The 21,031-nt window shown below is 37.5% G+C and overlaps 1 protein-coding gene across 2 annotated transcripts in view; it reads left to right on the top strand.

Moving 5' to 3' along the window:
- LOC128692398 (tubulin polyglutamylase ttll-4) overlaps window positions 1-21,031 on the top strand; it is a 70,569-nt gene that overhangs the window by 45,448 nt on the left and 4,090 nt on the right. The window contains exons 10-15 of one of the 2 annotated variants that reach the window (XM_053781557.2): window positions 567-762; window positions 907-1,002; window positions 3,348-3,472; window positions 9,272-9,393; window positions 9,557-9,630; window positions 17,424-17,458. In XM_053781557.2, coding sequence (XP_053637532.1) covers window positions 567-762; window positions 907-1,002; window positions 3,348-3,472; window positions 9,272-9,393; window positions 9,557-9,630; window positions 17,424-17,458 — 648 coding nt within the window. The remainder of the gene's footprint in view (window positions 1-566; window positions 763-906; window positions 1,003-3,347; window positions 3,473-9,271; window positions 9,394-9,556; window positions 9,631-17,423; window positions 17,459-21,031) is intronic. The other variant, XM_053781558.2, reaches the window with a different exon arrangement.

Here is a 21,031-nt window from a genome sequence, read left to right on the forward strand (position 1 = left end):
CTAAGAGTCAATAAGTTTTGAGGAACCAAGACTTTTTAACACATTCCCATCATACATAATGGGAATTACTGACACGTTTGTTCCTGACCAGTTTGATTATGGTCATTGTATTTGCATGTGGCCAGCACCAGCAGCCTAGTTCTTTAGGCTATCAACCAGGAGGCCTGGTCTGGGGCTGGGACATAGGGCAGTGGCCCCTGGAATTTAATGCAGGTAACTGCACGATTTTCTTCAGACTCAAGCTATCCATAAGATGGCAGTTTTTGCAGTGTGAAAATAAGGATTTTGAGAAGAAGCTTCTATGCTTTAAATTTTTATTAGGCTACTGGTAAAAACACATTTGTAATTACTGCAATATCTTATCAAAGCATTTCTTATCCTCATGATGTTATGATTGGGCTGGGCCATTGTATTTACAGGTGTTTCTGCTAAACATAAATTTTTACCTTTTATATAAATTGAGATTAGAAAAACCAGTTACCTGAAATAAGCAAGCTATGTAGAAGTTTGCCATTCACACATTTACATTTGACAATTTTTAGTATAATAATGTTTGGTCATTACAGGTATTCTTGTCAAGAATTATTTGGTTTTGATGTGATAATTGATGAACGTCTTAGACCATGGCTCTTGGAAGTCAATATCTCTCCTTCATTACATTCAGCTTCACCATTGGACCATTCTGTGAAAGGCCCACTTATTGCCAACCTCCTCAATATGGTGGCCTTCCATATCCCTGACAAACTAAGTCAACAGCAGCAGGTACATTATGTATAGGGTTTACTGAGACCATCCAGTTGACATTTAGAAATCTTATATTGTATAAAAATCATATATTGCATATTCTAATGCATTATATAATAATATACATTTCAAATAAAAACCTATATAATTAATTGCTTTTAGATGAATCTGTTGGGAGACTTCAACTTTGATGAAAGAGTGTCTGGGCTGTGTTTAGATCGACGGTTATACACTCGACTCTTGACTCCAGAGGAACAGGTCAGTTAGTAAAAATGCATAAAAATGTTACATGAGCTTTTGTTTTGAAGAGAAGATAAGGAGCATAGTAAATATATTTTGTATGTTTGCATGAAAAAATGGGTTATATTGAGAAAGGAAATTTTAGTGGATAGGAATGATTAACTGTCCAAACATAGATCTACGTTCACTTTCGTAGCACTCTGAACGTAGATCTACATTTTATTTTACATGCTTTCAAATGTAAAAGAATCATAGATCTACGTTTGGAGCGCTATGCAAGTGAACATAGATCTACATTTGGACAGTTTAAGGGTTAATAAGCAAGTGAAGAGTTGCATAATTTACTACTATTAAGTTGTGCATTGATCCTAGTGAAGGGCATTTTATTTAAGGAATTGGAGCTACTCTCCCCTTCCTTGGATCAAACCTAATTCCTTCCTTTTCTCCAGGTTCCATATGATCCCATGTGGATTTAGCACTTACCATTGAATGTAATACAGTAAATCCAAAATATAATGGACTTCTGAATAACAAACAAAATCCAAGTACTCTCCTTGGGAGGCTGTACACTGATTCCAGTGCCTCTACCACTTAATTCATTTCTGGAACTCATCTTTCCTAACAGCATCTAATGTGGCTTGCAATTCTGCCTGAATTGCCTTTTTTTGGGGGGGGGGAGGAAGTCATGGAGGGCTCGATCTGTGGAGTAGGGTGGGGGAGGGCCAACTGCCATGTTGGTTTTGTCCAGTAAATGCTGGACAGACAGTGTTGTGTGAGCAGGGGTTGTTGGACACCTACAACACCAGATGTTTCCTTCTCACATCTTCCCTCAAATGTCTCAGAACCTCAATGTAAAAAAATTTTATTGACTGCCCTCCTGGAATAAATTCCTCATGAATGATTCTCTGTCAAAATAAAAAAAAAATGAGCATTCTTTTGGCTTGGCATGGATTTGTGTGTGTGTGTGTGTGTGTTTGTTTGTTTGTTTTAAAGGACCTTACAAACATCCAAGCAATGGTCTTTTTTGATCTTGAGCCAGCAAACAGGGCACAAATTTCACAGCCACTCACCTCGTTCAAATTTTCAATCAAAATTCTTTGATATGACCTATAAGAAATTTCCACAGCATTTGCAGTGTCCTTGTAAATAACCTTCCTTGCTTTTTGAATGTTGGCATCTGTTTTTGATGTTAATGGATGACCAGAGTGTTCATCATCCTCACCTGCCATTTGTTCAGTTTTGTTCAAAACATTGTGTCTGACCCATTGCTTCGTTGCCAGATATTTGAAGTAGTATTTTGCGAATTCCACTAGCTTCTTTACAGAACTGGTAGCAAAATTTCACACACACACTATTTTTCCAAAGATTCCATTCTGTTGCACAAAAAAATCACAATAACTCACTGACAATGCAAGAAAAAATACCTGTCTAACCTCAGTGGAATGACTGACCACTCTGAAACTCACCATGTTATTTCACAAGAGTGTACTGCGAAGGATGATCTATGCTCCTGCAATATTTCATCCAGGAAGTGCACAAAAATTTGAGTGGGAACTTTTTAATGGCACCTTGTATCTGTAAATTGCATGTACACCATTGTGTTAGGTATATAATAGAGTACGTACTTTAGTGCTTTGTCTGCAATTTTTTTTTTTAAACATTTCGATTTAATGGAAATACTTGAAGTGAGTGATAATGAAAATGTTTCTTCTTTATTGGGTTACCCTACCTCAGTGGAAGTTGGCCAATGTGTTAAGAGAAAAACAAAATTGGAGAATCGTCTCCCTCCCCTCTTGTTGTCCATTATATTGAGGGTTTACCTTTAACAAGTCACTGTTTGTGTGTTAATACAAGAATTAAGAATGAGGAGGCTTCTATAGTGGATGAAAGATACCTTTCTGGAATTCTTTCTTCGTAATATCTATTATGAGACTGTAGAAGCATATAATTAAAGCGAATAACTTTTAATAGTTAAAATTTGTAGTATACACTGTATTGATGAAGAATGCTAATGCAACTTAAACTAATTACTTAAAGATTACAGGCTACTCTTAATTCCTTGATTTTCCTTAGTTCATAAAATAACTATCTGAAGATAGATTGGTGTTAATTTCTAGGTTTTCCGTAGTTCTTTTAGTCATTATGGTTTTTACAGGTTTCATGATGTTTTGCTATTTAGAGATTCAATATATGTGCTTCAGGTGATGAAAGTATATTTAACATTTGTGTATATGCAGCTGGGATTTGTTTTTATTTCTAGACATTAGTTCTTTCAATAAATATAGGACTGTCATCCAGTGTAAATAAACCATTATTATGGTAAATGGTGGACTTTGTTTTTTTTTTTTTTTTTTTGCATACAGTTGAAACATGTACAAGTGAATGCCATGCCACGTAGCCAGTACTTAGACTTCGCTATAGAAACTCTAACATCTGATGATGTACGGCATCTTCTGACAGCAGAGGATGAACTACAAAGGGCTGGAAAGTGAGTAAATCTTATGATTTTCTTTGTAATTACAGGGAGTAGATACTTCCTGTGGCATCCCATTTTATTTATTTACTGCAATACTGTACTTATAAATCATTGTGTATGAAACAGAAACATAACATAAGAAAGGAGGAACACTGCAGCAGGCCTGTTGGCCCATACTAGGCAGGTCCTTTACAATTCATCCCACTAACAAACATTTGACCAACCCAATTTTCAATGCTACCCAAGAAATAAGCTCTGATGTGCAAGTCCCACTCAAATCCAACCCCTCCCACCCATGTACTTATCCAACCTAAACTTGAAACCACCCAAAGTCCTAGCCTCAATAACCCAACTAGGCAGACTGTTCCACTCATCAACTACCCTATTTCCAAACCAGTACTTTCCTATGTCCTTTCAAAAATTCGTTTATGTTAATCTCCAGGGTTTGTTACCTGGACCTCAGCAATGAGAGTGGCTACTCTTACCACTGGGCAATGGCGACCAGTGCATTTTAATTTAATTTAAAAATTTCTAATCTCCAAGCTACGGATTCTCTGCATCATATTCACACCAGACATTACCCTCAGATACGACATGTCCACTGTCTCCCTTTTCATCTCATCCCCTGCATGCATCAGCCTTACTAGAGATTTGAACAATGCAAGGAATTCGCGAGAGCATGCGAAATATACACAAACACTGATCTCTGGCTGAAGGAAACTCGAACCTACGAACCTTAGGACAAAGTACGCAGTGCTTTACCAATCTACCCACACTGGAAAAATTTTTCAATCTGTTAGGATTACTGATCTTTTCTTTGTCTCATTCAGTATATACATACCTCTTAATAGTTCTTAATATCTCTTAATCATGTAAAAGTTCCTTTCCAAATTAGGAGGCATGGACTGAGATTGGGCTGTAGGGAAGATAATTTTTAGAACTAGAAACCGATAACGTGCTCAGCCTACATGCATGTGAGAGTAACTAAGAGAGGGGGTAGTGGGAGCAGAGCATTCAGTTTACAATAATTGTAAACTCTAAGTTTGCTGGAAAGTGTGTGCTTGTGCCAGACTGGATGTGTGATGTACAGGCTGTTACATTTACCTTGCTACCCTCCCTCTTTTTAGCAATATATATATGTACTGTGAGTGAGTGGAAATGAATAGTTTTGGGGATTTGACAAGCTGTTGGAGTGTGAACAGCATATTTTGTGAAGGGATTCAGGGAAACCAGTTAGCTGGACTTGAGTCCTGGAGGTGGGAAGTACAGTACCTGCACTTTAAAGGAGGTGGTTTGGGATATTTACTGTTTGGAGTAACATCTGAACAATCATATCTGCATGCCTCTGCAAGAACAGTGATTGTGTGTGAGTGATGGTGAAAGTGTTTCTTTTTTGGGTCACCCTTCCTTGGTGGAAGACGGCCTACATGTTGAAAAAAAATTTGTATTGTACAGTGGTACCTTGATTTACGAGTGCCCCAACTTGAGAGTTTTCCAAGTTATGAGCCGTTGCTTGGTTGATTTTTTGCTTTGAGTTGCAAGCCAAAATCCGAGTTACGAGCAAGCTCCAGATACTCTGCCACTAATTGGAGGCGTATCTGAAGTCAAATCCAACTCCGTACCCAGAGGAATATCAGGTACTTTGTCCCATCCCACCTTCCAAGACATAAGTGGAAGGATAATACTCCAACACTAATCCCAGATTGTAGTGAGGCACCTTGTCCCTTGTTTGGTTCTCGTATAATTCCGGGGAAGAGGTAACCTCCATGTCATCACTCAGTTTGTCCAGAAACATTAAATAAGGTGGGTGGAGTACTGATAGTGATGGATGAAGTAGTGATAATGGTGGGTGGAGTAGATATGATGGTGGGTGTAGTAGAGATGGTGGTGGGTGGAGTAGTGAGGGTGGTGGGTGGAGTATACAATATTTCTTATTTATAAATACATTTTTCATATTTAAAAACAGATAACAAAGAAAAATTGGGGTGGTTTTTTGGGGGCTGGAGCAGATTAATGGCATTTCTATTAATTTCAGTGAGGAAAATTGATTTGATATACGAGCAAACTGAGTTACGAGCTTGGTCACAGAATGAATTAAACTCGTATGTCAAGGTACCACTGTACTTGACTGTGCTGTTAACCCCTTGAGGGCCCAGTCTCTCAATCTGAAAATTCCCTACAGGGTCCAAGAATTTAAAAAAAAAAATCTTATTTTTTCTTATGAAATGGTAGAGAATCTTTTTCTGTAGATAATAAGACAAAAAGTATGAAATTTTGATTAAAAAAAATTGACGAAATTACGCTCTCGTAAATTTTGCTGTCAGTGATATTTATCCATTGGCGATTTTGCCCAATTTGAATCCTATTTTCGGCCAATTGCATTGTTCCGTTAGACCAAATTTGTAGCAATTTCGCTAATGTGTGTTCCATTTTATATACTGAGCACAAGAAATCACCCAATCAACTATTTCAGCTACCCAATAATGTGATCAGAAATTGGTAATTTGGCCAATTTCACAAAGTTCAAAATATTTCAGTTTAAAAATAGGGTCCAGAATAAACAATGCAGGCATTCCTGGCACTAAAATAACATTTTCTCTGTTTATTAGTTACGTTTCCAGGCTTTACAGATAAATTCCATTTTGATTTTTATTCACATAAAGAATTTTTATTTACACCAAAAAATATTTACTGTTATGCAATACAGTGGACCCCCGCATAACAATCACCTCCGAATGCGACCAATTATGTAAGTGTATTTATGTAAGTGTGTTTGTACGTGTATGTTTGGGGGTCTGAAATGGACTAATCTACTTCACAATATTCCTCATGGGAACAAATTCGGTCAGCACTGGCACCTGAACATACTTCTGGAGTGAAAAAATATCGTTAACTGGGGGTCCACTGTATTGTAATAATTGTATAAATTATATAAGTACATGCAGTAATAAGTGTATAAATGATATCAGCTCATTCATGAATGCACATTAGACCCAACAGCTGATGTGTATTGGATGCGTGATGATTTGTTGATTCTTGAATATCAGCAGAAATCGAAGATTTCCACTGATTTGAGCTCAAGTTCAAGCTATTTTCAGTACTAAAACCAATCAAAATCACATCTACTTCTATCAAATGAGACCAAGAAACCGTGAATACAACAGTCAAAACCATACAAAAATACACCGCAAAGTCAGTGTTTTAATCCAAAAACATGGTCGCAGTTTTTTCTCATTGTGCACTGCGTGCTGCGGGATTTGTTTTATATGGTGCATACTTACCACATAGATGCATTCTCTCACATCTAGGCCCAAATTTACCACTCACAGCTTATCTGAGTGGGCTGAGCTCTTGATGTAGTACTATGACGCGGACCCTGGCTTCACAGCCATAGAACTACAGCATGAACCTGCAAGTGGTTAAGCCATATTCTTAAACTGTTTATTAACTTAAGAAGTAGTTTGCGGTATATACAGACTTTGTGAGGGTTACATTTCTCTAGGCCCCATAGATCTTGAATTTGCAAATAAAACAAAATTGTGTTGTATTGTTGAAGTTTTTATGAAAAAATTTTGGCTATCAAGCATGTTAACTTGTTCACACATTCTCACTCATTCTACAGTTGCTGAATTACATATCATGTTTACTTTAGAGAATTAATGCTGGATGCTTGCATGACTGTGGCATAAACTATACACAGTAGTATTTGCACAGGAGGGCTACCTGGTTCCTCCTTCATTGTAAATATAGTGATTTTTGGTGCTCACTGTCTGAGGACGGCGAGTACTTTATAGTTTAATTACTCTACGGATTTGAACCCAGTTAAATTTTACTTCGTTTTAATATTGTCATTCATAAGAAGGAATATATTGAAAGAGAAGAGATTTTAGTATTGGGAAACATTTAGCATATTTTTAACAGAATCCTGTAGTTAAGTTTCAATTTAGAGGTTGTATGCCATCTCCCACGAAGGTAGTGTGAGCCAAAAAAAGGAAACTTTCACCATCATTCATATAATAGCTGCCTTGCCAGAAGAGCACAGATCACAATTAGGGATGGGACGATACCAAAAATTTTACTGATACTAAATTTTAAGTTGATACTCCAGTCACCATCTGATACCTATTCTTATAAGAATTAGTCGATACTCGCCAATACTGATACTTAATTTTGGGTTGGTACAGGATGTCAGAAGTAGCCATTACCCACCGATACTGATACTTTGCCACATCCCTAATCACAATTCAAATAACTCTCCAAACTGCAAGCATCTCCACCCTTCAGAGTGCAGGCACTGTATTTTCCACCTCCAGGACTCAAGTCTGGTTAACTGGTTCCCCTGAATCCCTTCATAAATATTATCTTGCTCACTCCAACAACACTTCAAACCATAAAAATTATTTCCTCCTCTCCAATCTAACACTCCTGCTGGATGCTCAAGCACTTGAAACCTCCTTTACTTCCTCTTTCCAACTCTTTCTAGGACAACCTTGAGAAAACCTTGTGAAAATAAAAGCCATTTGCGAGATGTTCTTAAGTAATTATGATGCACAGCCCCTCCTCACTTAGTGACGTACTCGTTTACTGACCACTCGGACTTACGACCAACTCTCCAACCAGTATGCAAACCTAAATAATATTAGAGCTGATTTCCTCTATTCTGTTTATTACAGTATATGTACAGTACACTGCTGTATAAACATTTAAAAATATACCAGAAATGTTATAAATGGTGCAAAAGTGACATTAAAAAAAATCTGAAGATGGCTGACACAAACCCACTACCAGTATAGTATGCTCCTTGCTTAACGACTAGTTTGTTTACTGACCTACTCTTAGGAATGGAACCCCGTCATTGAGTGAGGAGAGGGTGTACTTGTATTGTTGAATCCCATGAATTATGAAGCTTGCGAATTTTGGGAAATGACCTCATTCTGATAACTTATCACAATTTAATTGGTTATTCCTTTCTAACGTGAATATTTATAAACCACTTTGCACAGTTTGGTTATGCTATTCAATATAATTAAGATTCTAGTAAATTGTTGCCCTGTCTAGACAAAGCATCATGCATATGACTTTTTATCATCAAAGCTGCAGTGTTAATTTGTTCAGCATCTTGAGAGAAGATACAATGAGAACATGTTAGAAATGTCAACAAATTAACCTTTCCATTTGCACATTTTAAATTAGAGCTTATTGACAGAACTTTGTAATACCCTGAAGGCCTGGTCATGGACTGGGCCATGGGGGGTGCTGATCCCCAGAATACCCTCCAGGTAGATACATAGTGTACAATATTTAAGATTTAATTTGTAGTACTTCAGATATCCCATACAATAATATTCCATATTTAAGAATATTTTTTTTAGCTGATCAACAGTCTGCCCACCAAGGCAGGGGTGACCCAAGGAAGGAAATGTTCACCATTATTCAGTCATCTTGCCAGAAGTGCACTAACATCACAATGCAGCTTACCCTTTGACTGCAACATGCAGCATCTCCACTTTTCTTGTATCTTGCCATAAATTGAGGGGCACATTTCAGGGTGGATCAACCAGGCTCTGATGGATATGTAGGACAGTGGGCTGCCAGCATCAACAGCCTGGTTGACCAGACAAATCTGGCTTAGGGCCAGACTGGGAGTAGAAAAATCTGAAAACTCATCAAGGATATATCAAAGATTATGGCCAGAAACTGTAATAACTTTTGACTGTCTTTGCCTACCTTTCTTACCATTACCAGGTTTGTGCCACCATACCACAAGAGTGGGAAGTGATTTATTAATAAGAATTTTCCTGTACTTTTCAGATTTACACGCATTTTTCCTACTGCTGAAACCCATCCCTATTTTGGGTTTCTCGAAAAGCCTCGTTATTACAACAGACTCATGGATGCCTGGGAGAATGCATATGCTACCTGTCGAGAGAAAGGTATTTTGATGTATAGACTGTGTGTATTTAGATATAATAATTGATGTGTTTTCTTAGAAAGATTTTATTATGTATTGTCTGTCATTGTATGAATTATATTTTATGAAAAGAATAAGCTAAAAATGGCAAGTGGTAGTGTTTTATTGAAAGTCCTTGTTTTCAGCTATTGAACGACTAGAGAGCCTATGTGCAGAAAAGTTTCATCTCCGAGTGCCTCCTACCTTCAAGATGCCAAAGGTATGATAGCAGTATTCTCATTTTTGCACCTTCATTTTATGATGCCTGTCCTCTTGAAAAGTGAGAAATCATTTGGACAAAAGTGAAACACTAGTAAAAGGACACTTTCAGCCAAGAAAACTTTTATTAATACAGTGTTTCACCCATTGATAGACCCCCATTGGGTGAAACTTTTTAAGAAAAGGTTGGCCTAGTCATTCATTTTCACAGGTTAAAAAAAGAAAAAAATGTTTCAGCCTCAGTCGGAGGCCCTTTTAAACCTTTTGTTTTATTTTTTTGTTATCTAAGTAGTTTGTCACTTTTCATTGATCAGTGCTTATGATTCTTTAATGGTAGTAGGTTGGTAGACAGCAACCACCCAGGGAGGTACTACCGTCCTGCCAAGTGAAAGTAAAACAAAAGCCTGTAATTGTTTTACATGATGGTAGGATTGCTGGTGTTTTTTGTCTGTCTCATAAATATGCAAGATTACAGGTATGTCTTGCTACTTCTACTTACACTCAGGTCACACTACACATACATGTACAAGCGTATATATACATACCCCTCTGGGTTTTCTTCGATTTTCTTTCTAGTTCTTGTTCTTGTTTATTTCCTCTTATCTCCACGGGGAAGTGCAACAGAATTCTTCCTCCGTAAGCCATGCGTGTTGTAAGAGGCGACTAAAATGCCAGGAGCAAGGGGCTAGTAACCCCTTCTCCTGTATATACAGTGGACCCCCGGTTAACGAACTTTTTTCATTCCAGTAGTATGTTCAGGTGCCAGTACTGACCGAATTTTTTCCCATAAGGAATATTGTGAAGTAGATTAGTCCATTTCAGACCCCAAACATACACGTACAAACGCACTTACATAAATACACTTACATAATTGGTCGCATTTGGAGGTGATCGTTAAGCGGGGGTCCACTGTATTACTAAATTTGAAAGGAGAAACTTTGGTTTTTTCTTTTGGGCCACCCTGCCTCGGTGGGATACGGCCGGTGTGTTGAAAGAAAGTTTATTTATACACACTCATCTGAGTTTTCTTTGATTTTATCTTAATAGTTCTTGGTCTTAATACTTTTCCTTTTATATGCCGGAACAATGGGCTAGTAACCCCTTTTCCTGTAAAGATTACTAAAAAGAATAAGAAGAAGAAAATTGTCAAAGTGGGAAGTCTGAATGTGCATGGATGTTGTGCAAATGATAAGAAAGAGATGATTGTGGATGTTATGAATGAGAAGAAGCTGGATGTCCTGGCTTTAAGTGAACAAAGCTGAAGGGGGTGGGAGAGTTTCAGTGGAGAGGAATAAATGGGATTAGGTCAGGGGTTTCAAATAGAGTTAGAGCTAAAGGAGTAGCAATAATGTTGAAGGATAAGATATGGCAGGAAAAGAGGGACTATAAATGTATTAATTCAAGGATTATGTGGAGTAAAATAAAGGTTGGATGTGAAAAGTGGGTTATAGTAAGTGTATATGCACCTGGAGAAGTGAGAAGTGTAGAGGAGAGAGAGAGATTTTGGGAAATGTTGAGTGAATGCATGGGGAGTTTTGAACCAAGTGTGAGAGTACTTGTGGTTGGGGATTTCAGTGCTAAAGTGGGTAAAAATGTTGTGGAGGGAGTAGTAGGTAAATTTGGGGTGCCAGGGGTAAATGTAAATGGGAGCCTTTAATTGAGCTATGTGTAGAAAGAGATTTGGTAATAAGTAATACATATTTTATGAAAAAGAGGATAAATAAATATACAAGGTATGATGTAGCACGTAATGAAAGTAGTTTATTAGATTATGTATTGGTGGATAAAAGGTTAATGGGTAGGCTCCAGGATGTACATGTTTATAGAGGGGCAACTGATATATCGGATCATTATTTAGTTGTAGCTACAGTTAGAGTAAGAGGTAGATGGGACAAGAGGAAGGTGGCAACAACAAGTAGGAGGGAAGTGAAAGTGTATAAACTAAGGGAGGAGGAAGTTCGGGTGAGATATAAGCGACTATTGGCAGAAAGGTGGGCTAGTGCAAAGATGAGTAGTGGGGGGGGTTGAAGAGGATTGGATGAGTTTTAAAAATGCAGTATTAGAATATGGGGCAGAAGTTTGTGGTTATAGGAGGGTGGGGGCAGGAGGAAAGAGGAGTGATTGGTGGAATGATGAAGTAAAGGGTGTGATAAAAGAGAAAAAGTTAGCTTATGAGAGGTTTTTACAAAGCAGAAGTGTTATAAGAAGAGCAGAGTATATGGAGAGTAAAAGAAAGGTGAAGAGAGTGGTGAGAGAGTGCAAAAGGAGAGCAGATGATAGTGGGAGAGGCACTGTCAAGAAATTTTAATGAAAATAAGAAAAAATTTTGGAGTGAGTTAAACAAGTTAAGAAAGCCTAGGGAACGTATGGATTTGTCAGTTAAAAACAGAGTAGGGGAGTTAGTAGATGGGGAGAGGGAGGTATTAGGTAGATGGCGAGAATATTTTGAGGAACTTTTAAATGTTGAGGAAGAAAGGGAGGCGGTAATTTCATGCACTGGCCAGGGAGGTATACCATCTTTTAGGACTGAAGAAGAGCAGAGTGTAAGTATGGGGGAGGTATGTGAGGCATTACGTAGAATGAAAGGGGGTAAAGCAGCTGGAACTGATGGGATCATGACAGAAATGTTAAAAGCAGGGGAGGATATAGTGTTGGAGTGGTTGGTACTTTTGTTTAATAAATGTATGAAAGAGGGGAAGGTACCTAGGGATTGGCGGAGAGCATGTATAGTCCCTTTATATAAAGGGAAGGGGGACAAAAGAGATTGTAAAAATTATAGAGGAATAAGTTTACTGAGTATACCAGGAAAAGTGTACTGTAGGGTTATTATTGAAAGAATTAGAGGTAAGACAGAATGTAGGATTGCGGATGAGCAAGGAGGTTTCAGAGTGGGTAGGGGATGTGTAGATCAAGTGTTTACATTGAAGCATATATGTGAACAGTATTTAGATAAAGGTAGGGAAGTTTTTATTGCATTTATGGATTTAGAAAAGGCATATGATAGTGGATAGGGGAGCAATGTGGCAGATGTTGCAAGTATATGGAATAGGTGGTAAGTTACTAAATGCTGTAAAGAGTTTTTATGAGGATAGTGAGGCTCAGGTTAGGGTGTGTAGAAGAGAGGGAGACTACTTCCCGGTAAAAGTAGGTCTTAGACAGGGATGTGTAATGTCACCTTGGTTGTTTAATATATTTATAGATGGGGTTGTAAAAGAAATAAATGCTAGGGTGTTCGGGAGAGGGGTGGAATTAAATTATGGGGAATCAAATACAAAATGGGAATTGACACAGTTACTTTTTGCTGATGATACTGTGCTTATGGGAGATTCTAAAGAAAAATTGCAAAGTTTAGTGGATGAGTTTGGGAGTGTGTGTAAAGGTAGAAAGTTGAAAGTGAACATAGAAAAGAGTAAAGTGATGAGGGTATCAAATGATTTAGATAAAGAAAAATTGGATATCAAATTGGGGAGGAGGAGTATGGAAGAAGTGAATGTTTTCAGATACTTGGGAGTTGACGTGTTGGCGGATGGATTTATGAAGGATGAGGTTAATCATAGAATTGATGAGGGAAAAAAGGTGAGTGGTGCGTTGAGGTATATGTGCAGTCAAAAAACGTTATCTATGGAGGCAAAGAAGGGAATGTATGAAAGTATAGTAGTACCAACACTCTTATATGGGTGTGAAGCTTGGGTTGTGAATGAAGCAGCGAGGAGGCAGTTGGAGGCAGTGGAGATGTTCTGTCTAAGGGCAATGTGTGGTGTAAATATGCAGAAAATTCGGAGTGTGGAAATTAGGAGAAGGTGTGGAGTTAATAAAAGTATTAGTCAGATGGCTGAAGAGGGGTTGTTGAGGTGGTTTGGTCATTTAGAGAAAATGGATCAAAGTAGAATGACATGGAAAGCATATAAATCTATAGGGGAAGGAAGGCGGGGTAGGGGTAGTCCTCGAAAAGGTTGGAAGGAAGGGGTAAGGGAGGTTTTGTGGGCGAGGGGCTTGGACTTCCAGCAAGCGTGCATGAGCGTGTTCGATAGGAGTGAATGGAGACGAATGGTATTTGGGACTTGACGATCTGTTGGAGTGTGAGCAGGGTAATATTTAGTGAAGGGATTCAGGGAAACAGGTTATTTTTATATAGCCGGACTTGAGTCCTGGAAATGGGAAGTACAATGCCTGCACTCTGAAGGAGGGGTTTTGGGATATTAGCAGTTTGGAGGGATATGTTGTGTATCTTTATACATATATGCTTCTAAACTGTTGTGTTCTGAGCACCTCTGCAAAAACAGTGATTATGTGTGAGTGAGGTGAAAGTGTTGAATGATGATGAAAGTATTTTCTTTTTGGGGATTTTCTTTCTTTTTGGGTCACCCTGCCTCGGTGGGAGACGGCCTACTTGTTGAAAAAAAAAATTCCTTATGTTTGTTGCAGCTTCTCACTCAGAATTTGCTTCAGGTATAATACTTAGTTACCATTGCTTGGTGGCTATATACTAAGTTTAGAAAATACTGTGTATCTGTTATACAAATTTTTTTCTATTTTAAATCTTAAATGTAGAATGATCTTTGCCATTTGAAAATTTCCAAGTAAATGCAGAGATTCTTAATTTAAATTTTCACCTGGTTTCTCCAATTAATATATAGCAGATGATTGTGTGTCATCTAAACACTGCCACCTACCCAAATAATGTGTGTCCTTTTAACAGTATGAAATAGCTTGCCATGAAATTTGTGTTATTTGCAGTATAGTATGTCATTTGCTGCTTGGTTGCGTAAGAGAAGTCAGTGAGCTACTACCAAAACCATGTGTGCAGGCTTCTTTCCTCCTCCTACCCAAATATGCATTGCTCATACAATAGGCAAGAGCTTAACATTGATTCTCATTGAATGGTACAGGGATTGAACCCACGGCAAGCCAGCTCTAAAATTATCGGGCCAGTTGATTAGCCTGTTGGTTTTAGGACTGGCTTACCATTCGTTAAACCCCACTCCATTCATCGAGTTGTTTACAATTGTGTCATTATGATTTCACGAATCACTTAACACAGTAGAAACCCAATTAATATGTTTATGTGAAATGGCATTGTATGGCAGATCATCCAAGTTGTGATTAATACATGGGCTGGTGGGATGCCTGCAGCAACAGCCTGGTTGGCCAGGCAAGCACCAGGGAAGCCTGGCCCAGGGATGGACTGCAAGAGTAGGAAAACTCTTCAAAATTCATCAAGGGTAGATTAAAGGTATGGGGAGTAAAAGTCACCTTGAAAAAAGCTGAACACGTTTTTTAAATTTTGTAATTTGTCTAAGATAATTTTTCATTGTCTTTGCCTCTTAATATGGAAATGTGTGGGGAGGGTTGATGTGGCCCTGTACAAATGGAGATTAGCAGTTATCACCACCACCACCTGCCAACATCGGTAAAAGTAAGGTACATTTCCTTACCAGATTGTTTCACTGGTGGTTATTTGTTGATGTGCAAGTGTGTGAAGAGGGGTTGATGTGGCCTTTACAATATCTGTACCGACATTGACAGGAAGTTTTAGCTACCACCACCACCAATCGCTCGCTGTCAGCATTGGTCAAACTAAGACACATTTCCATACCAAATTGTACTCAGGAACTCAGGCACCTGTAGATATACCATACAAATGTATTGAAGATGAATTCATTTCAGGAAGAACCAAAGAATGGTGCAGGAGGAGGAGGAGGAGGAGGAGGAACTGGAAATTTAGAGGGGTCCCTTCAACTTAGACTGTATCGAGCCATGCTTCCTGGGAGTTGAAGAAAATTGTAATTATCCAAATCTAGGCAGGAATTGGGAAGGAAACAATGTTTCTTCTGGAAACAGGAATAATTGTTCCTAATTAGGTCAGGTGAATTACTTACCTAAACTGGCAGAACCAGATGCTTATACACACCTTCCCTGAGTCAGCAGCTGACTTTTCTCAAGCTGTAGAAATGTCCAAACAAATGTTTTCATGCTGTGCCATTGTCAGTCATCCCTTTGCTACACAACTTATCTAATAACTTTCTCATTCTATTATCAGTCACCAACATTCAACAATTGTAAAAACTGTAGCTCGAGTAGGTACATAACCGTTAAAAAGCACAGGAAAGTGTAATTATGGGTTACTAACCATCCTGCAGTGCAGCACCACCTCACAGCTTATTTTGAAAAACTTTATGATGCATTCAACAGGTATTATTTCCTTGCACACTTTGAATTTAGATACAACATTTCATTGGTGCTTTGTTGAAAATGGACTCATTTGACTTATTGGGTTTCTACTGTGTTTCATAATAAGCTATATAAGGAAAGGGATCAGGTGGTCTGGTTTTGTAATGAATTGTGAATATTGGTGAATTTTATGACATTAAAAAAGTAATGCACATCTTGTGCAAAGATGGAAAACAAGAGATTTGGGAAGGTTAGGGAAGGCATAATGCAAGTGCTTGTATTTCAATGTATAAGTAAGCAAGGAGGGGTCTGTTACTTTCATAAATTTAGAAAAGCCATATAATAGGGTGAATAGTGGAGAAATAGAGGAGTGCATTAATATTTGTAAAAATGTTTTTCTGAGGAGAGTGAGATTCAAGATAGGTTGTGGAGAAGAGAAAAGGACTACCCAATTTGTAAATTGGGTAGTGTCCCCTTCTCCCAATTTATAACTAAGTAGAATATTTGGTGGAGGGAAGCTCAAAATTGGTGGTTTAGGGGTGATATGGTAAGTGGTGATTCCTGAGGGGTTTATCAGAGCCTATATACAGAATGTCTTAGCAAGCACTTGCATATATACAGTATATCAAGTATAGTGTAGAAATAAGCAGTTGTTACAGTACTGTGGTTGGAAGTCCATGAAAAGTATAAGATGAGAGAATAATGTGATCACACTGCACTTTCAGCAAAAATAGTGTAGTTTAGCTCTCATTTTCTTTGTGTGCCTTAGCAAGTACCAGCATGGAGACCAAATGTAAAATTACAATCCTGATTAGTAAAACTGCCATTGTCAATGGGAATTAATAAATTGGATAAAATTGTGATGTTTATGTGAAAATGTGTTTGAGCTGGGCTGTGATGGACATGTGGGCCTGGTTGACCAGGCAAGCATCAGACAAGCCTGACTCAGGAGTGAGAGTAAGAGTAAGAAAAAAGGTATAACACTACACCACTGGGGTTCATACTTCGGCTAAAAGATAAGCCACACGTTCCAGCACAGATCAAGCCACCTGTAATCAAGCCACCTGGAAAGAGAAAAGTTGCACATGATTACAAAATACTGGGAACCAAATTGGAAAAGGAATGCTTTTAGAACATGAGTACACATATATAGATGTTTCACCATTATTGTGGGGCACAGATAGGGCAAAATATAGACAGCCATTATTGATATGGAAGATCCTGTACATGGAAACACAAATGGAAGCTGAACAGGATATGCATTTTTACAATCCTTACAAAATGGATTTTAATATAAAACTGCCCTCACAACCCATTTATCCTGTTCTCCTTATGTAATGCAGAGTCAAACTTATCCCTTTACCCTGGTCTAATTTTTTAGACGAAAAATAGTACATGCCTGTGCAAATGTGTACATAGTTAAGTGATGTGATTGCTTGCAAAAATATTGTAAAGGGGTCAGTGTTTTGTCACTTGGTGCCTAGAATTAAAGTTTGATAGTAAGACAATGCCTTGACAAATTTAAAAGACAAAACCATGAACAAATTCTGACCCTGAGATGCACATTTTGTGGGCACAGTGAGACTCCCCAACACAACTGACCTTAAGGTTGTTGTGTTTCAGGTCACTGTCTCAGGCGGCTTCAAGGTCACCTCCAGGTAGGTCATGAAGGGGAACAGATGGTGTCACAGAGAGGTCAAAGGTCAGGTTGTGTGTCCTGGAAGCTGAATTGTACTTTGATCAGCATTAGCTAGGATGTGGATTGGTTTGCAGGCTGGATACTGTGAGTAAAATGCAGTAATGGAATACTTTGTGCATTCCCTTCTTCACTTCATGGCATATTATACACTTCAATGTAATTTATTTGTGTGTGTGGAAGGAAGTCATTAAATAAAATTTTAAATGGCAAAATAATTGCATTAATCTTACAAAAACGGTATTAAATTTTGTTTAAATTACCAGTTATAATTATTATAAATTTAATACTGTATATCTTAATCTGGATTATTATTATTTTTTTTTTTATATTTCATAATCGGTATTATCAATCTCGATTTTATTACAATTTTATTTCTGTACCTACAGTCTTGGTAATAGCAGTTACGTAATTGTAGTAAAAAGAGCCATGCTCATGGGTTTCCATGTATAATTTGTTATGAATGTGTAAATTATCCAGTAATTGTAGCCACATTACCTCACTTTGGAGCCCATTGCAACTATCAGCCAGTTTATTTGTGAAGAAAGTTTAAGACCTTTTTGTTCCACCATTTTAATAATTTGAAATTATGACCTTTGTTTTTCCTTGTTGCTGGTGTCGAGATCTTCCTCGTATATTTTCTTTTGCTGTATTATTTTATGGACTTAAAATTAAAGTTGGTTGTAAATCACAGAATGGGCGGGCTCGAATCCATGGCAGTTAGTCCTAAAACTTGCAGGCCAGTGTGTTAACCACTGGACCAACTGGCTTGAAAGAGGATTCATCCAACTAAGTATATTGCTGTACACCATGGGGAAGTTAGCATGGGCCTCACTGTGACCTTTCTGTGGTGTGTAGAAATATATCTAGTTGGATGAATCCTATTAGAGGCAGCTGGTCTAGGGTTAGCTCGCTGTCTTGTATATTTTTTGACTCCTGTTATAGGTTAGAGTCCTGTCCATTCCATGTTACTATGATTTCATAATTTAATGTTGTCACTTTTTTCCTCTTGAGTTCCAATATAGGCATGTATAGTAATTTTAGTTTTTATTCTGAATTCTGGAATCTATGTTGGGTTTTATTTCATATATACCTGTTAATGGATCAGAACTAATCATTCCAGAGACTTCTTCTCAGACCAGCCCTACTAAATTGGAAAGGAAATAAAGGAATAAGAAACACACAAGAAAGCAAAAATAACTTTATTGTGATTATAAGATTCACCTGTCATTTTAGATGCTTTTGAGATGGTAAGAAAAGAGCAGCAATTCTGCCTGGGTACAAAACATTTAATAAGCTTTTATTTCACATTTGTATGACTGATCGCAACAGTGATCAGCCATACAAATGTACGTTCCTAGTTAGTTGCTGTCTACCAACTTACTTACAGTTTTCTTAAGGTTAATCTAACGTTTTTTTAACACTAGCCATCTCCCATCAAGGCAGGTTGATCTGAAAAAGAAGAAACATTATAACTGCATATTGGCCCAAAATCTGCAGTGAACAGTTCTTTTTCTCAATCTCACTGGAAATTGTTAACCTGTTTTCCAGTCCAGTGAATGAAAAGTCAGATAATAGATTGAACCATTACCCTGAGTGCAGAAGTGCATTCTTAATACAGAGTCCACCATGTCTGTTTAGGTCATGGGATAAATTTTTAAGGAAAGTAACTCTAAGCAAGCAAGTGCTGTACACTGTAGAGGCACTTTATAGATTTAGCATAGATTTGACCTTATAATAACTGACCATGACAGAATAGTGAGCATCCTTAGGTTGGCAAATAAGGGATCAAAATTAAGTAAATTTAATTAGCCATGTATGCTGTCATATAATGAACTTTGAATTTTAGCATAATTTTGTTTAAAAATATTATTCCTTTCTCATTAAGGAGAGCACACATGAGGTAGAAAGGTACGAAACTTGTCAGAAAGTTTACATGTTAAAGCTCCTTCTCCTTTTCCTGTTATTCTTTTTTTGAGTTTGTTGGTCTGCAAAAGTAAAAACAAAATTAACATATTGTATTGAAATTATTTTGTTGCAAGAATGAGATCAAATAATAATACCCAATTAATGTCAGAGCATAAGTAGCTTTCCATCTTCCCAGTCCCTTCTTCATCACTTGTTACCTACTGTGCATCTTCTTCTTTTCTTTCAACGTACCAGCCGTATCCCACCGAGGTGGGGTAGCCCAAAAGGAAAAACGAAAGTAGCTACTGTGCTTATGAACACCAAAACAAACTGGACTTAAGTCCAGGCACTGCATGTGTACTGGTGTGTGGATAATAGTCAAATTTCTGTTGTGTCTTCCAGTTTGCCAGCAGTACATAATTTTCTTTTCTGTGTTAATATAGTTTTTCAGAGGACATTCTATTGAATGTAATAATGCTACATTCTTTTATATGTGGCCATCCCTAGATGTTTCATTTATTACCAAATCTTTTTTAAGAGATCTTATCAGTTGTTCCACTTTCTCACATTTCGATTACAGAGCATTTTTCTTTCTTTGCACTGAATTTCATCCTCAATTTGTCATTCCATTTGCTTGTTTTAATTCTTGTAGGGTTCAAAAGTTTTTTATGTATATTTTCACTTTTATTCATTATCCGCACAGTGATCACTCAATTATCCACCAGAGAGGAAGGTTGGATAATTGAAAGTTCTGTTAAGCATACAGGAATAATGAGTAAATCTTTTATATGATTAGCTAGTTTGATGTAACTTACGATAAATGTTTTAATACCATACTTCAGATTATAATTGATTTCTACCAAAAATGTTATAAACCCACCATGTCTCAAAATGCTATTTAACCCTTTGACTGTTTTCGACATAAATACGTCTTACGAGCCAATGTTTCTGACGTATATATACTCAATAATTCTAGCGGCTTCAAATCAAGCGGGAGAAAGCTGGTAGGCCCACATGTGAGAGAATGGGTCTGTGTGGTCAGTGTGCACCACATAAAAAAAATCCTGCAGCACACATTGCGTAATGAGAAAAAAAAAACTGATCGTTTTTTTGGAATAAAACGCCGACTTTGAGGTGTATTTTCGTATAGTATTTATCGTTGTATTCGCGTTTTCATGGTCTTAGGTGATAAAATGGAAAACATATTACAGAAATAGAGATGATTTTCATTACTTTGACGATGAAAACGACCTTGAAACTGAGCTCAAAGTAGCGGAAATGTTCGATTTTTACCAATGTTCAGGAGTAAATAAATCACACCACACGTCCAATACACGTCAACTGGGGAGTCTAATATTCTTTCACTAGTGCACTGATATTATTTATACCATTTTTACAATAATGTAGTAGTCTGCATAACAGTAAATTTTGTATTTTTTTGTATGAATAAAAAATCAAAATAGATAGCAATAATAATATAAGAGGGGCCTAGAGATGTGACTAATGAACAGAGCATATGTTATTTTAGTGCCACAAATGTCTACCCTGTTTATTCTGGACCCTATTTTGAAATTGGCATCTTTTTTAGTTTGCGTGAAATTGGCCAAATTGCCAATTTCTGACCACC

Source organism: Cherax quadricarinatus, chromosome 53 (genome assembly GCF_038502225.1).
Source record: "Cherax quadricarinatus isolate ZL_2023a chromosome 53, ASM3850222v1, whole genome shotgun sequence".
In the NCBI taxonomy this organism is placed as follows: Eukaryota; Metazoa; Arthropoda; class Malacostraca; order Decapoda; family Parastacidae; genus Cherax; species Cherax quadricarinatus.